This window comes from Lates calcarifer, linkage group LG15 (assembly GCF_001640805.2).
Source record: "Lates calcarifer isolate ASB-BC8 linkage group LG15, TLL_Latcal_v3, whole genome shotgun sequence".
NCBI classification, from domain to species: Eukaryota; Metazoa; Chordata; class Actinopteri; family Centropomidae; genus Lates; species Lates calcarifer.
Window position 1 is genome coordinate 12,774,779 of NC_066847.1, and position 16,367 is coordinate 12,791,145.

Here is a 16,367-nt window from a genome sequence, read left to right on the forward strand (position 1 = left end):
CCAAAATAAAGCAACCAACCTCTGGACAAAATTTAACACATAAAAAATGTGGTAAAAACATAAAACATTGTGAAAATGTTAGTGTAGTATTAGTGACGTAGCACTGTGGTCACAGTTTGTAAAATGGAGGAAATGTGCCTAATGTGATGTTTTCTCCATGACCTAAGAAAATCCACATAATCTTTGTTTTAAACTAATGAGGCCAATATGTGTGGTTTTCATATTTAACTTCTGTTTTACAAGTAGTTCTGGATTACATAGCTCTTTATGGACAATGAATATAACTGAGGTTTAGGCTTTTGAAACTTGTTTATGAAACACAGTTGGATAAATTTAAAAAAAAAAGTGAGAGTGAAAATCGGGAAGATTAAAGAATGGGAACTTAAATGTAGAATAAAAGCAAATGTGTGTGTGTTCCTGCAGTGTTTCCACATACAGAGGTATTAAGAGTAGATGATGAGGGGGGCGTTTCTGTGGTGATTTAGGGGCTCTACTAGGCCAGATGATAAAAAGGCCCTGTGGAGCCTGTAAGGGAGGGAAACACGCACAAACAAAAACACACACGCCACAGTAAAAACTCATCAGGCTCCCCTGTGTTTGTTCGGTGTAAACGTGTCCCACTTTACTACCTGCACAGAAGGATGATGTCTAAAGTCTCCTCTCTCTCTCTTCTTGTCTTCACCTCAAAGTTGTGCAAGAAGAATCGATGTCCCTTCCATTCCCTTACCCCCTCCCTCCCCACCTCTCCCCTCCCTTCCCTCTCAGTGCCCTGTGGTGGGGTGGTTATTGAGATCACGGTGTGTCTGAGTGGCAGTGATAACCGGTACCCAGGTGCCACTGGCACATGGTGTTTAATTAATTAATGAGACCGCGGGGTTGGTTTTCTAATTCCACCTAGCCAGCACCGGGGTGTGGGGGAGATAGCCGCGAAATGTTTAGGTGTGTGTTTTCAGGCGAGGAGAGGAGAGATGTATGTGGGAGTGTGTGTGTGTTATGGGTGTATATCTATTTTGTTGGCAGTTTGGGAGCTGGTTTCCTTGTTAGTGGAATATTAAATATGTATGGAATATTTTTACTCTGACTTTTAATCATGCCTTGTGATTGGGAGTTAATCATGGGCTAAATGGAGCTGATGATGAGAGAAACACAGTTAGTGTTAATACATCAATCTGAACTCTTCCACCTGTATCAGTAACCAGGTCATGGAGTCATTGCCCTGAAAACAGAGAAATATACAAGAAATGTAAACACAATGCAAGAACTGAATGGTGTTTAGTGCAGTGTATAGCGTGGTTTAAATGCAATTAAATGGGTGCCTAAGAGATAAAATTGTTAGAAGTCATATCATAAAATATTTGTGTTTTTTCTTCAGTTCTTAGTGAGACTCTTGTAACATTTCAGCAAATCTAATACAAATGAAATGAGAGAAAAAACTGTTTCTTTCAAACATTTTTCAATTACATTTAGTGCCAGAAGCTGGAGATCAACAACAAGACTTAAGCATTATAATGAATAATATAAGAAAAGCTTTAAATTACTCTAATATACCAAAATGGTTGCTGACAGTTTGTCCAAAAAAGTCCAAATTGCATGGTTTTATTCCCCAATTGAAAAAAAGTCAATAACAATGAATAGAAAATAAAAATCTTTTTTTATTTATTTACAGAATATAATTTACTCCATGGCTTAAAAGATTTATAAGAAAAACACAAATGAAGATAAAAACCTTACAACTCTGTCTTAGAATTTTTTACATAATACATTAATTCAAGATTTACTGTACAATTAAATTCTTGTTGTCATCTCTGATTTATCATCTATAGAGCAGTAAAAGAAATTAGAACTTGGATTAACAAGCAATTCAGTAAAAAAAAATCACTGAACTAAGATGAACAACAACATAACGTAGTATGAGTTTGTACAGTGCAACTGTACGATGTATTAACTTATGCATAATTCTGTGCACCGTATATGTGATTATAGTTATAATATATAATATCTGTGCAGTTCCAGTCTTTGGATATATGGCAGAAGTAAAAACGGGCTTGGTGTGTGTCAAAACCAATCAGTGGTAAAAAAGCAACATGAAAAAGGTTAAATCTTAGTTTTTTCAATACAAAATCCTACATTCTTAAAACCTACTTTTTCAAAACATACTAACCAAATCTCGCCTGTTTCTTAACACATTTATTTCTTATAGATGTCTTGAAAGGTGGTCAATGAAAAGTGTGTCTAAACATTTTTCAAAACCCAAGCTTTAAGATTACATTCCTCAACTTTCTATGATGTGCTGAAAGTGTGTATATATATATATATATATATATATATATATATATATATATATATATATATATATATATATATATATATATATATATATATATATAGCTTCTCCTCTCGCTCTAAATATTTTCACATTCTGTGCAGATGACAGGAGGAGTTTTACTGTGAGGGAGAGCACAGAGAGGAGAAAGAGCCTTCCTGGTTATGAATGATAGAATATGCTTAAACAATAGGAAATCTGCATTTGTATTCACAGCTCATCTTTAAGGCCTGTTTTACATGGTACATGTTAGCAAATTATGTATTTCACACTTTACTGCTTCCATAAACTATTCAAATATATTAGCTTACACCTCGTAAATGTTAACACTGCACAACTCCTATACTCACATTTGCAAACAGTCTTTGGAGCTAGTATCACAGAGGAAAGGAATGATTTACTAAAGCTACATAAAACTCATCTCTCTGTGGGAGATCACAATAAAACGTCTGTAATCTCTGATAGTGGAAAATTATAGATAGCCTCTATAAAAATAGCTTTATGGTGCAGGAAGGAGCAGCGTTACGACTTGTTCTACCCTGTGTTTTCTGGTTTAAACCATCTTATAGCTTAAAGATAAATGAGTCCATAGATTTCATACATCAGACATCATTTAATTCACACTAGGTTTATCAATAAAAATGTTAGGAGTCTTGTTTCAGATGTAAAGTTATGAGGAGATGTCTGACAGCGGTGATGGGATGCAGTCAGATAAGAAACAACACAAGATAACAGTAAGAAAAAACGTAGGTTATACAGGGTTCTGATTTAAGAATATGTAACTTATTGATAAGATTAAATCGCCAACAAAGTTTCCACAAATTAATGGTGTGCCTCCGATGTTTATTGTTTCGACTGAGGCTGCACACATACAGTACATTATTAGGTCAACAGAAACATCTGGGTGTATTTGCTGAAAAGTTTCAGTACATCACAGTTATTATTGCACAGTTTGAAACCAGAAAGCACAACCCAGGAATGTTTGTACACTCTCACAGCTCGAAACATCCTTTTAGCATTATAAATCCACTCCACAGTTGCTGCCCCAAACTCTCCCTGCTGTTTAGTAATGAAGATAATGTCTGTGGTGGTGTGTGTGTTTAAACTAAACCACTTACATACCAAGAAAACTGCTGTTTCATGTAGCTCATTCAAAACTGTAAAGGGTAGATGGGCTTTAGAGGAGAAAAAAAAATTCTTGGCGAACAAATGCCAGTAGCGGTGACTTCACAGTGTCATGTCAGGGTTGCCAGGCAACCAGAAGAGATGCTGCTTGATGGACAGATAAGCTGAAATAGTTACAACTCCCACTAAAACCACAAACTGTCAGTTTTATGTTTCTGTTTGTGTACGAATCAAACAAATGCAATGCATTAATGTGTGTTAACTTTGGATGTGGCCAGACCCGTGTCCAGTGAAGGAGAAAGAACAGGGATGTCATCATCCAACATGGCCATGTTCACTTTTTATCACTTTTTACCACTCAGCCTTTAACTACAAGACACGAGACACCATCAATGTCAGCCTCTCAGTTGTAATTCTGAGTCAGACATAGTGGAAATTCATGACAGTGACAATATCTCCCACTCAATGAAAAGAGATATTAAATTGGCAACAAAATGGCTACAAAGCCACCATCACTGGCACATGTTAACGAACCAATCCAAATATGCAGCACTGCAAAAGAGACACCACTAGAAACAGGGGTAATAATATTGAAAATATGTGTGAGCATGCCCAGTAATACCAAATAACAATAACTGGAGGTTTTCCTGTCTCTATTCTGCATTATTCTGCAAACCTAGCTAGTTAGCTCACTACAGTAATAAATGTTGTTACAGAAAAATTGTGACCAGAGGAGATGAGATCAATGCTACTGTACACATTATTGTAACACCACATACAGAGATGGCAATTCTTAAATTGACATATTTTTGTGACATATTTTTTCAGTGAAAAAATATTAAGTTTACTGCTACCTGCAACTGTTATTGCAGCTTCTGTGATTGGTGGGACAGATAGGTCACTCACTACTGACTGGTCAGAGCAAACAGAACCAAATATGTCGGTTTGAATAAAGGAAATGAAATGACAATTCAGGCTGATTATCAGGAAAGTGGTATTGATGTTCTCATCTAACAATTCAGGCTGATTGTCAGTAAAGTGGTATTGATATTCTCATCTAACTCTCAAAAAGAAAGCAAATAAACTTATTTTGTTTTGTGTTAGACTATACCTTTAACAACAGATCAACATGCTGAATATCCTTTAATATAATCAATAATGGTAGTGATGAACTATCAATCAGGTCTAGCATAGAGGTGAATTTAAAGAAATAACATCATGAAATTTCTACTATAATTCATCTGCTATGTTAAATTTATGTCCCAGATAAGCCTACGTCTGAACACACACAAACACACACAGACATCCTGGCTCCCTGGTTGCTCTTCCTGGAGCAGCAGGGTGATGCAGGAGGAGGAGGTGGGAGGAGGGAGGAGGGAGGGAGTAGAGGGAAGAGAAAGGAAGAGGCAACAGGAGAACAGACCTCCCATTGAACTTGGCTTGCTTCCAGCACTCATTCACCCAGTAATCAGCTGTGAGTCAGTCAGTCATACTGGCTTTAAACAAACACATTAACATTTGAGCGAACATTACAGGGGCGCTCAGTTGCGCATGCACGAACACATGCTGTCATCACATCTTAATGCACCTACACACACACACACACACACAGAGAGAGAGAGAGAGAGAGAAACACACAGAAAGCACAGTTAAGCTCCCTGGGTGTTTCTGCTGCGCTCTTACCTGCTGCAATTTTCCGAGTTTTATGCCTTTCACTCACAGATAAGAGGAGTATTGTTTCTTTACAGACATTGGCCTGTGGGGTGTGTTTGGTGGTGGGGACTGGCCTAGGGCGCCCTTAGAAAGGGGTCTTTAATGATAGAGGGGAGGAGGGTTGAGATGCACAGCAGTGTATTTGTGGGGCGTGTGTGTGTGTGTGCAGGCAGATGTACAGAGGGAGGCTGGCTTGGCACACCCTGATCAAGCGGCACCATCACCCACCTATGGCCCAGAAGGAACCCCCCACTCGCCCGCGGGTACGACACCACAGCGCTGCACAGATGAAGCTGAGCCAGACCTCCACACAGCTGGAGAGGATAACCTCCGGTGATTACACTCACAGGGGTGAATGTCAATCACGATGTCTGACTGAATGTGTATGTGTATGTGTGTGTGTGTGTGTGTGTGTGTGTGTGTGTGTGTGTGAGAGACAATGCCCGTTGATTGTTGATGCAAGTATGCTTTATGTACAACTATGCATTCTGTGTGTGTGTGCATGTGTTTGTGTGCCCAGTGCCCAGTGATGGCCTGGTAGATTGAGCTGTCAGTCGGCAGGCAGCAGATGAAGATTAATGGAGCGAGCAAACAATAAGAGGCTGGCAATGATCATAAATATGCTAATGGCCATTATCAATACACACTCACTGACATGCATAAGAGTGTGTGTGTGTGTGTCTGTATGTATGTGTGTGTGTACAGTTTTCATGCAAAGATTTGGGATAGGAGGTGATTCAGGTTACAGAGTTAGAATCATTCTCCTTTCCCTCGGGATGCACACCAAAAAAGTCATACACACACACGTTTTTAGACCAGCAGTGTGTTGGCTGACTGATGGATGGCAGAGATGGGTGTCCCATGTGTTATGTTTGGGTTGTGGGCTACAAGAGGGAGGGGAGGAGGGCTCATTGAGTAGATGACATGATTGGTGTCGCATTAAAATGTGTTTATTTAGTGTTTGTGCGCGTGTGTGTAGGTGTGTGAGAAGGGCAGTGGATAGCGATGATGTCTGTGCCAAGCCTCTGATTAAGACTACAGGTTCAGTTAATGGCACAATGAGGGGCTGATTAAGAGAGGAAGAGATGGTGAAAAAAAGGGGGGGGGGATAAAAGGGATAGATAGACAGATCTATTCACTAAACTGATGATGGGGCTCTTTGTTGTCTCATCCCATTCTGTGGTTCTCTGGGGTCCTTCCTGTGTCTGTAGCATACACTCATTTTTTAAATGAAAAGCCTCTTTCTTTATCTCTCCCTGCCTCCCCTCCCTTCCTTCCTCTTTTTCTCCCTCGCCGCCCATCTGGGTCACACGGCAACACAAGAGCAGCACGAGGGCCCCCTAACTGAAACCTGGTCGTCCACTTCATCACCTGAAAACACTCTTCTTAACCTCCTTCTGCCTACTTTTCACCTGCGGCCATCTCCTCTCCTGCACTCTCCCGCCTGCTCCTCTCTGCTCTACCAGGGTCTGCAAAGTCCGCTGGGAAATATTGAAAGGGGGCTCATGGGGCTCCTCGACCTTCCTTGTCCTTTAAACACACATACACATGTGCACTCACTGCGTTCACAGACACACACGCCATCCATCCGAACCTGATGGAGAGTGTAATTTGTGTGCGGCAGGGTGGCGATGGATGGAGTGTGTAAAGTAGACATAGGGAAGTGGTTATGATTGGGGCTAATGAGCTCACAGGGGACGCTGGGTTAGAGGAGGCTGGCCAATAGCAGGCCTGGCTCAGATACACCTCTCTGGAGGGTCCCTGCTGAGCTGAGGCCCCTTGTGTCCCTGTGGGAATTTGTTTGTGTATGAGTGTGTGTGTCTGTGCCTGGGTAGTTCCTGTTTGAAAAGTCCCTGTGGTCATTATACACTCATTCTGCTGAGCTGGTTGTTGCTGCGCTCCATGGACAGGGGTAGTTAAGCATTTAGACGTCGAATCACATTGGTCATTAAGTCAAGGTCACTGCTAACTGGTACAACTCAGAGAGACTCGCTGGTTTTTGGAGTGTTATTGAGCGTAATCCACTGTGCTTGGAAGCAGAGCAGAGCAAACTCATAAAAACTCAGTGATGATCGCTAACACTGCATCAGTGGGAAGTGTGGGTGTGTGCGAACAGGTGTGTGTGACAGTGTGTCATTCTGTGTGTGTCTCATTACCATGCATCATGTGTCAGTGTTGTCCAGGAGGCTGAGCCTCCGCGAGGTGCTTCAGGGGAGAGTTATAGATTACTGGCTGGAGCAGGCAGGGGCCAGGGGAGCTGCTGGAGCCCAGACCCAAGAACTGTAGGCTGGGCACGGCTCTCAGCTCATCAGCCTGTCTCTCGAGGCTGCGGAGCTTAACCTGGAGCAAGGCTCTGATTAACCAGACTAATGACGGTGCAGCCCCCAGCTCCCACTGCCCAACACCATAATCACTGCTTAAGGCCCTGGCCAGTCGGTGTGTCTATATGGAGAGAGAGAGAGAGAGAGAGCAGTGTCACAGCTTAATGGATAAGTCTACTGACAACAAGCATTTTAAGTCAGCTGTCAATATAAGCTTTAAGAGGCACTCACATAGCAGGGGACCCATGTATGAGAGGCTGGAATGAGATCAAACACATTCAGAGCCTAAATACATTTTTCTGTTTGTCAGCTGTGGCTGTGCGTGTAGCCAAGTGTGTGCGTGTGAATGTGTGGGTCACCACAGTTGGAGGTGTTTAATGAGTGCTGATCGATGCCTCTTCTGAGCTGCCTTATCTCTAAAGCAAACATTTCACTGGCACAATGGAACTGCTGGTTTCAGCCTTTGGTACACACGGAGACCCCAAACAGACAAACAGCAAAAAACAAACTGAGTGTGCAAATAAGACACAGACAGACATGCTTTTGTTCATATCCCACTGACAGTGAATTACCCAATAAGTGCAATGAGTGTGTCTTTTTGGTGTCTTTGTGAGTGTGAGGTTGGGGAGGGGTGGGGTGGAGGTGCATTTGCTCTGCAGACAGGGGAACATGCCAATAGTGCTTATTGTCCTCTGTGAGTAAAGTGATTTCTGACAACTCCTAAATGAAGCCCTGGAGGGGCAGGAGGGCCAGCAACTAGATCACAGACCTGCTTTATGACTGTTTGTGTGTGTGATAGAAAGGTAATAGCTTTGCGTTATAAGTGGGGGTTGAGTCGATAAGCGATCTAGCTACTGTCCAACAGAGAATGAGGTGGGAGGTATCCAACTTAGAGTTTAGATGACAAAATAGAAGAAAAAAGTAAAACCTCCACAGGTTTACTTCTGCAGCTCTGTGGGGGAATAAAATGATACCTTGATTCCACTACAAATACCATACACTGTGAGCCACAAGCCACTAAAAGAACAGAGGGAATAAGGAGGGGTTAATATCTTTGACTGCAGGAGATTTACATGGAAATTGGAGGATTAAAGGATAAGGCTGGAGTTGGTTTATATATATTTTTTAAAATATTTTTCTTATTGTCAATAAATCCCATGAAAACACCAAAATCAACAATGTGTTAATCTGTGTCACAGTATTTTCTGACTTTGCTACCCTGAGTTTGTTACTCTTGAGCATGTAATTTATAGATTGTTTTGGAGAGCAAGCTCCGTGGCACAGAGGAATAAGTTATATCAGGCTTTTTTTGTTGTTAATTGCTAATTCATTGTTGGTTTTGGTCCCCTTCACAGGATGTAATCATAGATTATCGCCAGCTTTATCCATTACAAGTGGCAGACTGGCAGAGGCAGAGGAGATATGAGCACGCAAGACTTATGTTCAATAGGCCAGTTTTCAGGAGTCTACAGGGGCTGTTATTGACTGACAGCCCTGACTAAGCCTGATCCCCCATAACATCCAGGGCTTACCTTGTGTGTCCGAAAGCACAATTGTGCGTGGCTGGATGTGTACCAGGAATGCATTTGTGTGTGTGTGTGTGTGTGTGTGTGTTTCGTTCAGTTCTGCCTTTACAAGTGCAGGTTGATGGCTAAGCAGACGACAGATCCAGGCATGCACTCACAGCAGCTGTGTTTCTGAATGGATCCAGCGGCCATTGTTCTCCTGTCACTAACTCGTCTCTCAGGCCCAGGAGACACACCGCTGACATTTACCAGACTCCCCCCCCCCCACACCCCCTGCCCCCCTCACGGCGTGCCTCACCCTCTCCTCATTGCTCCTCTCCCACCATCCCCTTCTTCTCTCCTGTCTCATTCTCTGTCTCTCTCTCTCTCTCCTACTGCTTCCATCAAGTCCCTCGCTCATTCTCTCTTTCTGTCACTCCATCTCTCTCTATGACGTGACGTGTGTGTGTGTGTGTGTGTGTGTGTGTGTGCGCGCGTGTGAGACAGAGTGAGTGTTTGTGTTAATGAGTGGCCCTTTAAGGCTATTAAGATAAGATTGGTACGCCCAAAGTCCCTCATTACCCAGCAAGCATTGCTCCCTACATGGAATGGTAATTGGGAAGGAGAGAGAGAGAGAGAGAGAGAGAGAGAGAGAGAGAGAGAGAGAGAGAGAGAAGGGGTCAGAGTAGAAGTGGAAATAATAGGAGGATAAACGAAGGATAATTGGGCGGATTGAGAATAAGAGGAGCGATTGATCACGATCATTTGTGTCCACAGAGAGAGATGGTATGAAGAGAGGAGGGGTTAAAGGTCAAATACACTCATATGTACACACACGTATGTGCACAGGCATGATACAAAAAACCCCACATGTTTTACATACGTGAGCCAGTGTTCTTTAGATCTGGATACAGTCCAATGTAAGCTTAACACACATGCAAATATGAACACAGACATGATGAAACATGCATGTGAACTCAGAGTGAAAGAGTTTATAATCACAAGGGTGTAATTATTGTATTATTTCCTATCAAACTTTGTGCAGATGTTCACCAGACTCAATGTATTTGGGATTTAAAACAAAACAAAACAAAAAAAAACCTATTTATATTGCTAGGCTCATTGCTTTGAGTGTAAGATGTCAGTCTCTCTGACAGTCATTATTTTCTGTTTACACATTTAGTCTCTTTCACACAGTGAAACAACAGCATCACCCACAGGACACAGATATTAATAGCTTTATTCACACCTTTTTCAACTTTTGTCCTTGCTAAAAAAAAAAGGAAACTCCCAGGATTTCTGATACTTTAGTGACTTTTTGGCCTGATACTGAACAAAAGTAAAGAATTAAAGTAATTTGTCAATATCATATAGTGTGATCAGTTTGGCTTTTTTTTTTATATCTTACATAGGTGTTTTTAGTTTTTTAATGTGTAATTTTTATATTACATTAATTTAACCAAAATCAGCAATCCACATTTGCACTATTTTGTAAATAAATATGTGTGTGACACATTAAATATGTTCTCCACTGTCCACAATTTATCATAAATCATCTGTTTAATATTACATGTTGCATTTATTTCAAGTGATGCATGTGTCACTACGATAGTTATGATTTCTATAGTCAATAACATTTTGATGTGAATTAAAATTTCCTTGATGTGTTCTGTTAAGTTTCCAGGCAGTGTTAAACTTTTACAGATCTGTTTACAGTTCTGAGAGTGCAGACAAAATGGATTGACTCATGAAATATCAAAGTATTGAAAATATTAATTGCACTGTCACTCTTGAGTGTCTTAATGAGTCAGAGGCATTTGCAAGTCTGTAATGTGTATTTCAGCAAGTGGCACAGTGATAATTTATCAAATGGCTACAGATGCTACAGCATTTCTAGATTTTTTTCTGTATTTCCAAACTATGGAGATGAAGTAGAACTTTCATTCTTTACTAGGATTTCATCAGCTATTATTCCTAAATAAGACACAAGCCCACTGAGGTGACTGAAATCTTTACAAATGTATAAGTTCAGTGAAAATGCTGATGAGACAATCAGTCAGCCAGTAACAGTCTAAGATACCACACTGTCGTTGGCAAGTGTTGGTGTTTCTGGGATATAGTGGAATAAAAGTGAAAGACGATGATAGTCTAAGAGGAAGCTGTCCTGAGAATGAGGCTAAAACTGTGGGTTTATATCACCATCATGTGGCAGGACTGTGTACAACCACAGAGCAAGACACAGGATGGAGTGGCCTAACAGATGATGAATGTAAACAACAATGATAACATGTTTATGAGGAGAGTTTTCCTTTTTGTCTTTTTAAAACAATACAAAATGATGTTTAGCCAATCATGTCTACCTACCTGCTGTGTGTGAATTTAGAAATTCACCTGTACTGCTGGTACACCTGCGAGTGGTCACAGGTACTGCAGTGTTCCTGAAGCAGCTGGGATAAGACTTGTAGGGACATTGTGACACACATTCACACATTAAAGCTGAGCTTCACAGTATTAAATAAATAATGCACTTACAGAGCACATACAAGGCTGCACAATCCTTTATGCATTTTTAAACTGTTTCTAGATCTGGACCTGCATAAAAATACTCATATTTTTAGTTGTGCCAGGTTTGTTTTCACTAAAGGCAATGCAGTAGGAAATCAGGGATAATTTGGGCATGCAGTAACCAGGGCAGTAGTGACCACTGAGGACACTATGGTCATATCTGTTCAGCATTCAGAAACATGGTGATTTAATTGGCTAATTTCAGTATTTTCTTTTAGATTCTGTACATTTAGGCTAACAAAAATGAATAAAATATTCCTTCAGCAGAATTTCACTCCTGGCAGTGTAGAGAAGGACTTGAACACAAGTGGTGTCTTAGGCCAGAAACATGTTCATGTTTTATTTTATTGTATTTATTATTATTACTATTATTATTATTTACAAATGAATACGATCCATATCCTCCAAACCTGTGCAAGATTATATGTCATCTGTGTTAAAATCACCTCTTTAACTGCACTGTCTATTGGCTATAATCCCTAATTGATTGATCCTGATAGCAGCACGTATCGGCTCCTCATTGGACGATGGTGTGACTGACTGAAGAAGGAGAGGAGAGGGAGGCCGGGCGAAACCATTCAAACAGCAAATACTCCGACTGAAAAATATCTAAGATTAATGAGAAAGGGAAGACATCTAGATTCGGATTTCAAAGAGGATTACGGGCGTGTGTCTGAATTAGATGGCGAGATTACGAATCAGGGTAATTTAGAGTTGGATTAGCTTGATAATCACACGGTGAGCGGCCCTGAACCCCCCCACCCCACACACACATATACACACACACATCCTGGCGAATAAACAGCCAAACACGCAATTAGGATGCGGAGGTGATTTTTGTGACACTGCGATGGATAACTGCGAAGATACCGAAATGAAAACCAAACTGAGGATCCGGTGTGATTTCAGGTTGTTTTAGTAGTGTTATATTGCTGCTTTTTCGAATCGTTGGACATGATTTTTCCGAGGAGGCTCGTGCAGTTGTCGGTGCTGCTGATCCAGAGCGGATGGTTGGGGGTCGCGCCGAGCCCCACCGATGAGGGAGCGCTCCGAGCCGGCCACGGAGAGCACGGGGAGCCGGGACACCAGGAGCCTCACAAGGACTCCTACAGCACCTTCGCCTCCGAATTCCTGGAGTCCAGATATCTTTCCGATGACGGTAGGGATCTAGATCGGTTTACTTAAGATATCCCCGGCAAGATGATTTTGTTTACACGTCGTTCACACAAACAAACTTATAATATACAAGCACATAGCATAAGCTAGAGACATGTAAACAGCGACCTAAGCAGAAACTGAACCCGTGCTGTTCATCTTGTGTTGAATCCAACCTGTCTCCACTGCACAGAGCCTTTCAGCACCCGGGCCAGCTCCCCCGGTGGTAGCTGCCCACCCCCCTCATCCTCACACACACACACACACACACACACACACACACACACACACACACACACACAGTGCAGATGGCCTCCCCCTAGTTGGCCTTTTGACTGCCTTGAAAAACAAGCATCAGTTGTTTTGTGTGGAACCAACAGAAATGCTGATTTTTGCATTTTGCAGGTTATCCGTTCCCCACCGCCCCGCCAGTGGATCCCTTTGCCAAGATCAAAGTCAGTGACTGTGGAGTAACCAAAGGCTGCATAAGGTGAGAGAGGGATGCATCTTTTGCCAGCTCTCTCCTACTGAAAACAGAGCTCCAGTGCAGCTGTATTCCCCACGGCTGCTTTATCCTAGATGCTGTGGCCTGACTTCAGAGAGCTGGAGCTAAACATGGAAACTCTCCACTGTCTTTGTTCTCTGAAACCTGAATGATTTAAATAGTGCTCCATTCTGGATCTTTGATAACTTTAATATTCTGAATATTGTGAACCACTTTGTTGTGCTCTGTTTGATAGTGTAGTCTTTTAAAGTGAGTGAGCAAATCATTGCTTGTATTTATTTCCAGGTATGGGAAGCCAGGGTGTGATGCAGAGACGTGTGATTACTTTCTGAGTTATCGTCGCATTGGTACAGATGTGGAGTATGAGATGAGTGCGGACACAGACGGCTGGGTGGCCGTAGGTTTCTCATCTGACAAGAAAATGGTGAGCAGCTCCACAACCTCTTTGACTGCTGAGGCTGTTTTTACAAATATTTTGCCTATATGTTGCCTATATATATCACACCAAGTGACTGAGAAGTTATGCTCAATAATCAATTAAACACATAGATGCAGTCAGTTATTTACAATACCAAATCATTCACAACACAAAAAGAGTCTGAAGGCCTTTATTGCAAAATGAATAGTTCACTGTTTACACAATGTAAGGCATGTTTTTTTTTCTAAATTTAAAGCATGACATACAGCATACATACATACAACAAGATGTTTAATGGTAAAAACAGTTTACAGTTGTAGAAGTTTATACTTCATGATATTTTTTTGTCTTTCCTCTAATTTTCTTCTGAAGTGCAGGATGTTGTCAGGATTTTTGTAAACCTATTTTAGACCTGTAGCAATTTGTTAAAGGAAAAATGACTCTTTGGCTGAACTGCTTAGAGTTCATGTCCATACTAAGGCCATGACCTGTGATGAGGGATCATGAGTAGACATTATTTCTTTATGATGGCTCACAAGCCAAGAAAGATGGGAGTCAGTCTCATAAGATGTTTAACTTTCAATACAAATAATTAATATCATTTGCAGCAAAACACTTGATGTAATGTTGATTATTTCTTTGGAATCCCTTGCTCTTGAGGACTTTGAAAAAACAATTTTGTCGGACTTTTCCACTGATCAGTATCAGTGTCTCAATACAATCAAGTGCTTGGAGCCTCATAATGAAGACTCTCTCACAATCATTAACGGTCTTATATCTACATCATACATTTTTTTATATTGTTTATTAACAATACAAAGCAATACAATACAAAATTGTTAACTCTTTTCCCAAGAATGAGCTTTGACATATCTGCCAGCTGAAGATGAGTTCATCCAGCTAACATGCAGTCTGACAATTTTTCAGTTTAATCTGGGGATTTACAAAATATCAGTATTGAATGAGGTCCAGTTATTATTGTTAATTTTTTCTATACTGGTTGGCTCACTGTGTGACAGTTCTTAAGAAGAAAGACTTCCTTGCTTTAACAATAATAATATTGTGCCTGTCACAGTTACCAAATTTACATTTTGTATGAGCAACTCCTCTTTTTCAAGAAATAAACATGTATCACTTTGGAATGAGGCTCTTAACTCCCTGTTATTTCCTTTCTATATTGTCAGGGAGGAGATGACGTTATGGGCTGCGTCCATGACGATAACGGTCGTGTGCGGATTCATCACTTCTACAACGTCGGCCAGTGGGCCAAGGAGATCAAGAGGAACCCGGCCAGAGACGAAGAGGGCATTTTTGAGAACAATCGGGTGACGTGCCGTTTCAAACGGCCGCTATACGTCCCCAGAGAGGAAACACTTGTAGACTTACACCTGTCATGGTATTACCTGTTTGCATGGGGTCCTGCTATTCAAGGTGAGTGGTTAAGCATCAACTTGTTGTGTTTTTTTCTGCCTTTAATGTCATCTTACATTGTCTTACCTCCTCCATCAGGTTCCATCACGAGGCATGACATCGACAGTCCTCCAGTCAGCGACCACATGATCAGCATCTATAAGTATGAGGACATCTTCATGCCTTCCACAGCTTACCAGACCTTCAACTCTCCCCTCTGCTTACTGCTCATAGTAGCTCTCACCTTCTACCTGCTAATGGGAACGCCATAATGAAGCACAGCAGAGCAGAGAAAAAGAGGGAAGAGAAGATCAGCAATAAAAAAAGTTGCCATTTTTGTTAGATGCCATATTCAAGTGTCCACTTTGCACAGAGAAACACAGTATCAGACATATTAAACATGATAGAGAATATATATTCATTACTCTGAACTCATACAGAGGATCTTGACAAATTATTAAACTATATTGTAGAGGTGTCATGTACTGGTGTCAGTACGAAACAAGAGGTCTGATAAAAGAGTAGTGTTATAGTATAAATAGGCCAATTATTTTCAATATTTATGATAGCTTCCAAGTATTTAAAAAATATGAGGTGTATACATGCCAATAAATACATCTCACAAGTCTTCAAAAATACTGCATGCACTGGAAAATCTTGGAATGATTTCAAAAAACCCACTGTTCACTGGTGATGAGAAGACAGTGCCTCATGTTGAACTTGGCTAAAACACAAAGGTTTTCTGAACCAAACAGCTCACAGCTGTTTGCACAGACTCTTCCTGTCCCGTTACTCATACTTCAAAACAAAAAAGGACCGTTTATTTGGTGGTTTGCACCATCAAAATATAGTTTCCAAGGTTTTAGGAACTGTGTAACATGCATTTACAATGTAAAAGATTTTTTGTTAACTTTTTTTGTTTGACTCATCTTATTCATAATTTCCTTTAAGAGCTTTTTTCACGCCTTTCCTTCCTCCACAGTGGCTGTTGGGTTTGTTTTATCACTACTGTGGCACTGTGATTGTGTTGAACAAACAGAGAGGGAGACTACTTACTGCCTAAGCAAGCAACAGCACAGTGATCAGGAACAAGCTGTGGATTGAAGAATATTTTGCTTGGGCCTTGGACATTTCCCCCCCCCAGGTTGTTATTGTAGCCTTTTGATCTGTATTAAAAATGACTGAATATGTTTAAATGCCTCCCACTTAAACAATCTGCCATGATTTTGTTTATTATCAATAAACATGGTAAGAAAATAGTATATATAAGAAAATACAGATTCTGCTGTGCGTATAATACCATAGGACATATTTTTAATAAGACTGT

The 16,367-nt window shown here is 40.9% G+C and overlaps 1 protein-coding gene across 1 annotated transcript; it reads left to right on the forward strand.

Moving 5' to 3' along the window:
- Positions 1-12,106: 12,106 nt before the first annotated feature.
- On the forward strand, positions 12,107-16,316 carry LOC108889643 (DOMON domain-containing protein FRRS1L). The gene is made up of 5 exons (XM_018686219.2): positions 12,107-12,711; positions 13,113-13,197; positions 13,498-13,636; positions 14,815-15,061; positions 15,140-16,316. The coding sequence occupies exons 1-5, from the start codon at positions 12,507-12,509 to the stop codon at positions 15,310-15,312; spliced, it is 849 nt and encodes a 282-aa protein (XP_018541735.1). The 5' UTR covers positions 12,107-12,506; the 3' UTR covers positions 15,313-16,316.
- The last annotated feature ends 51 nt before the right edge of the window (positions 16,317-16,367 follow it).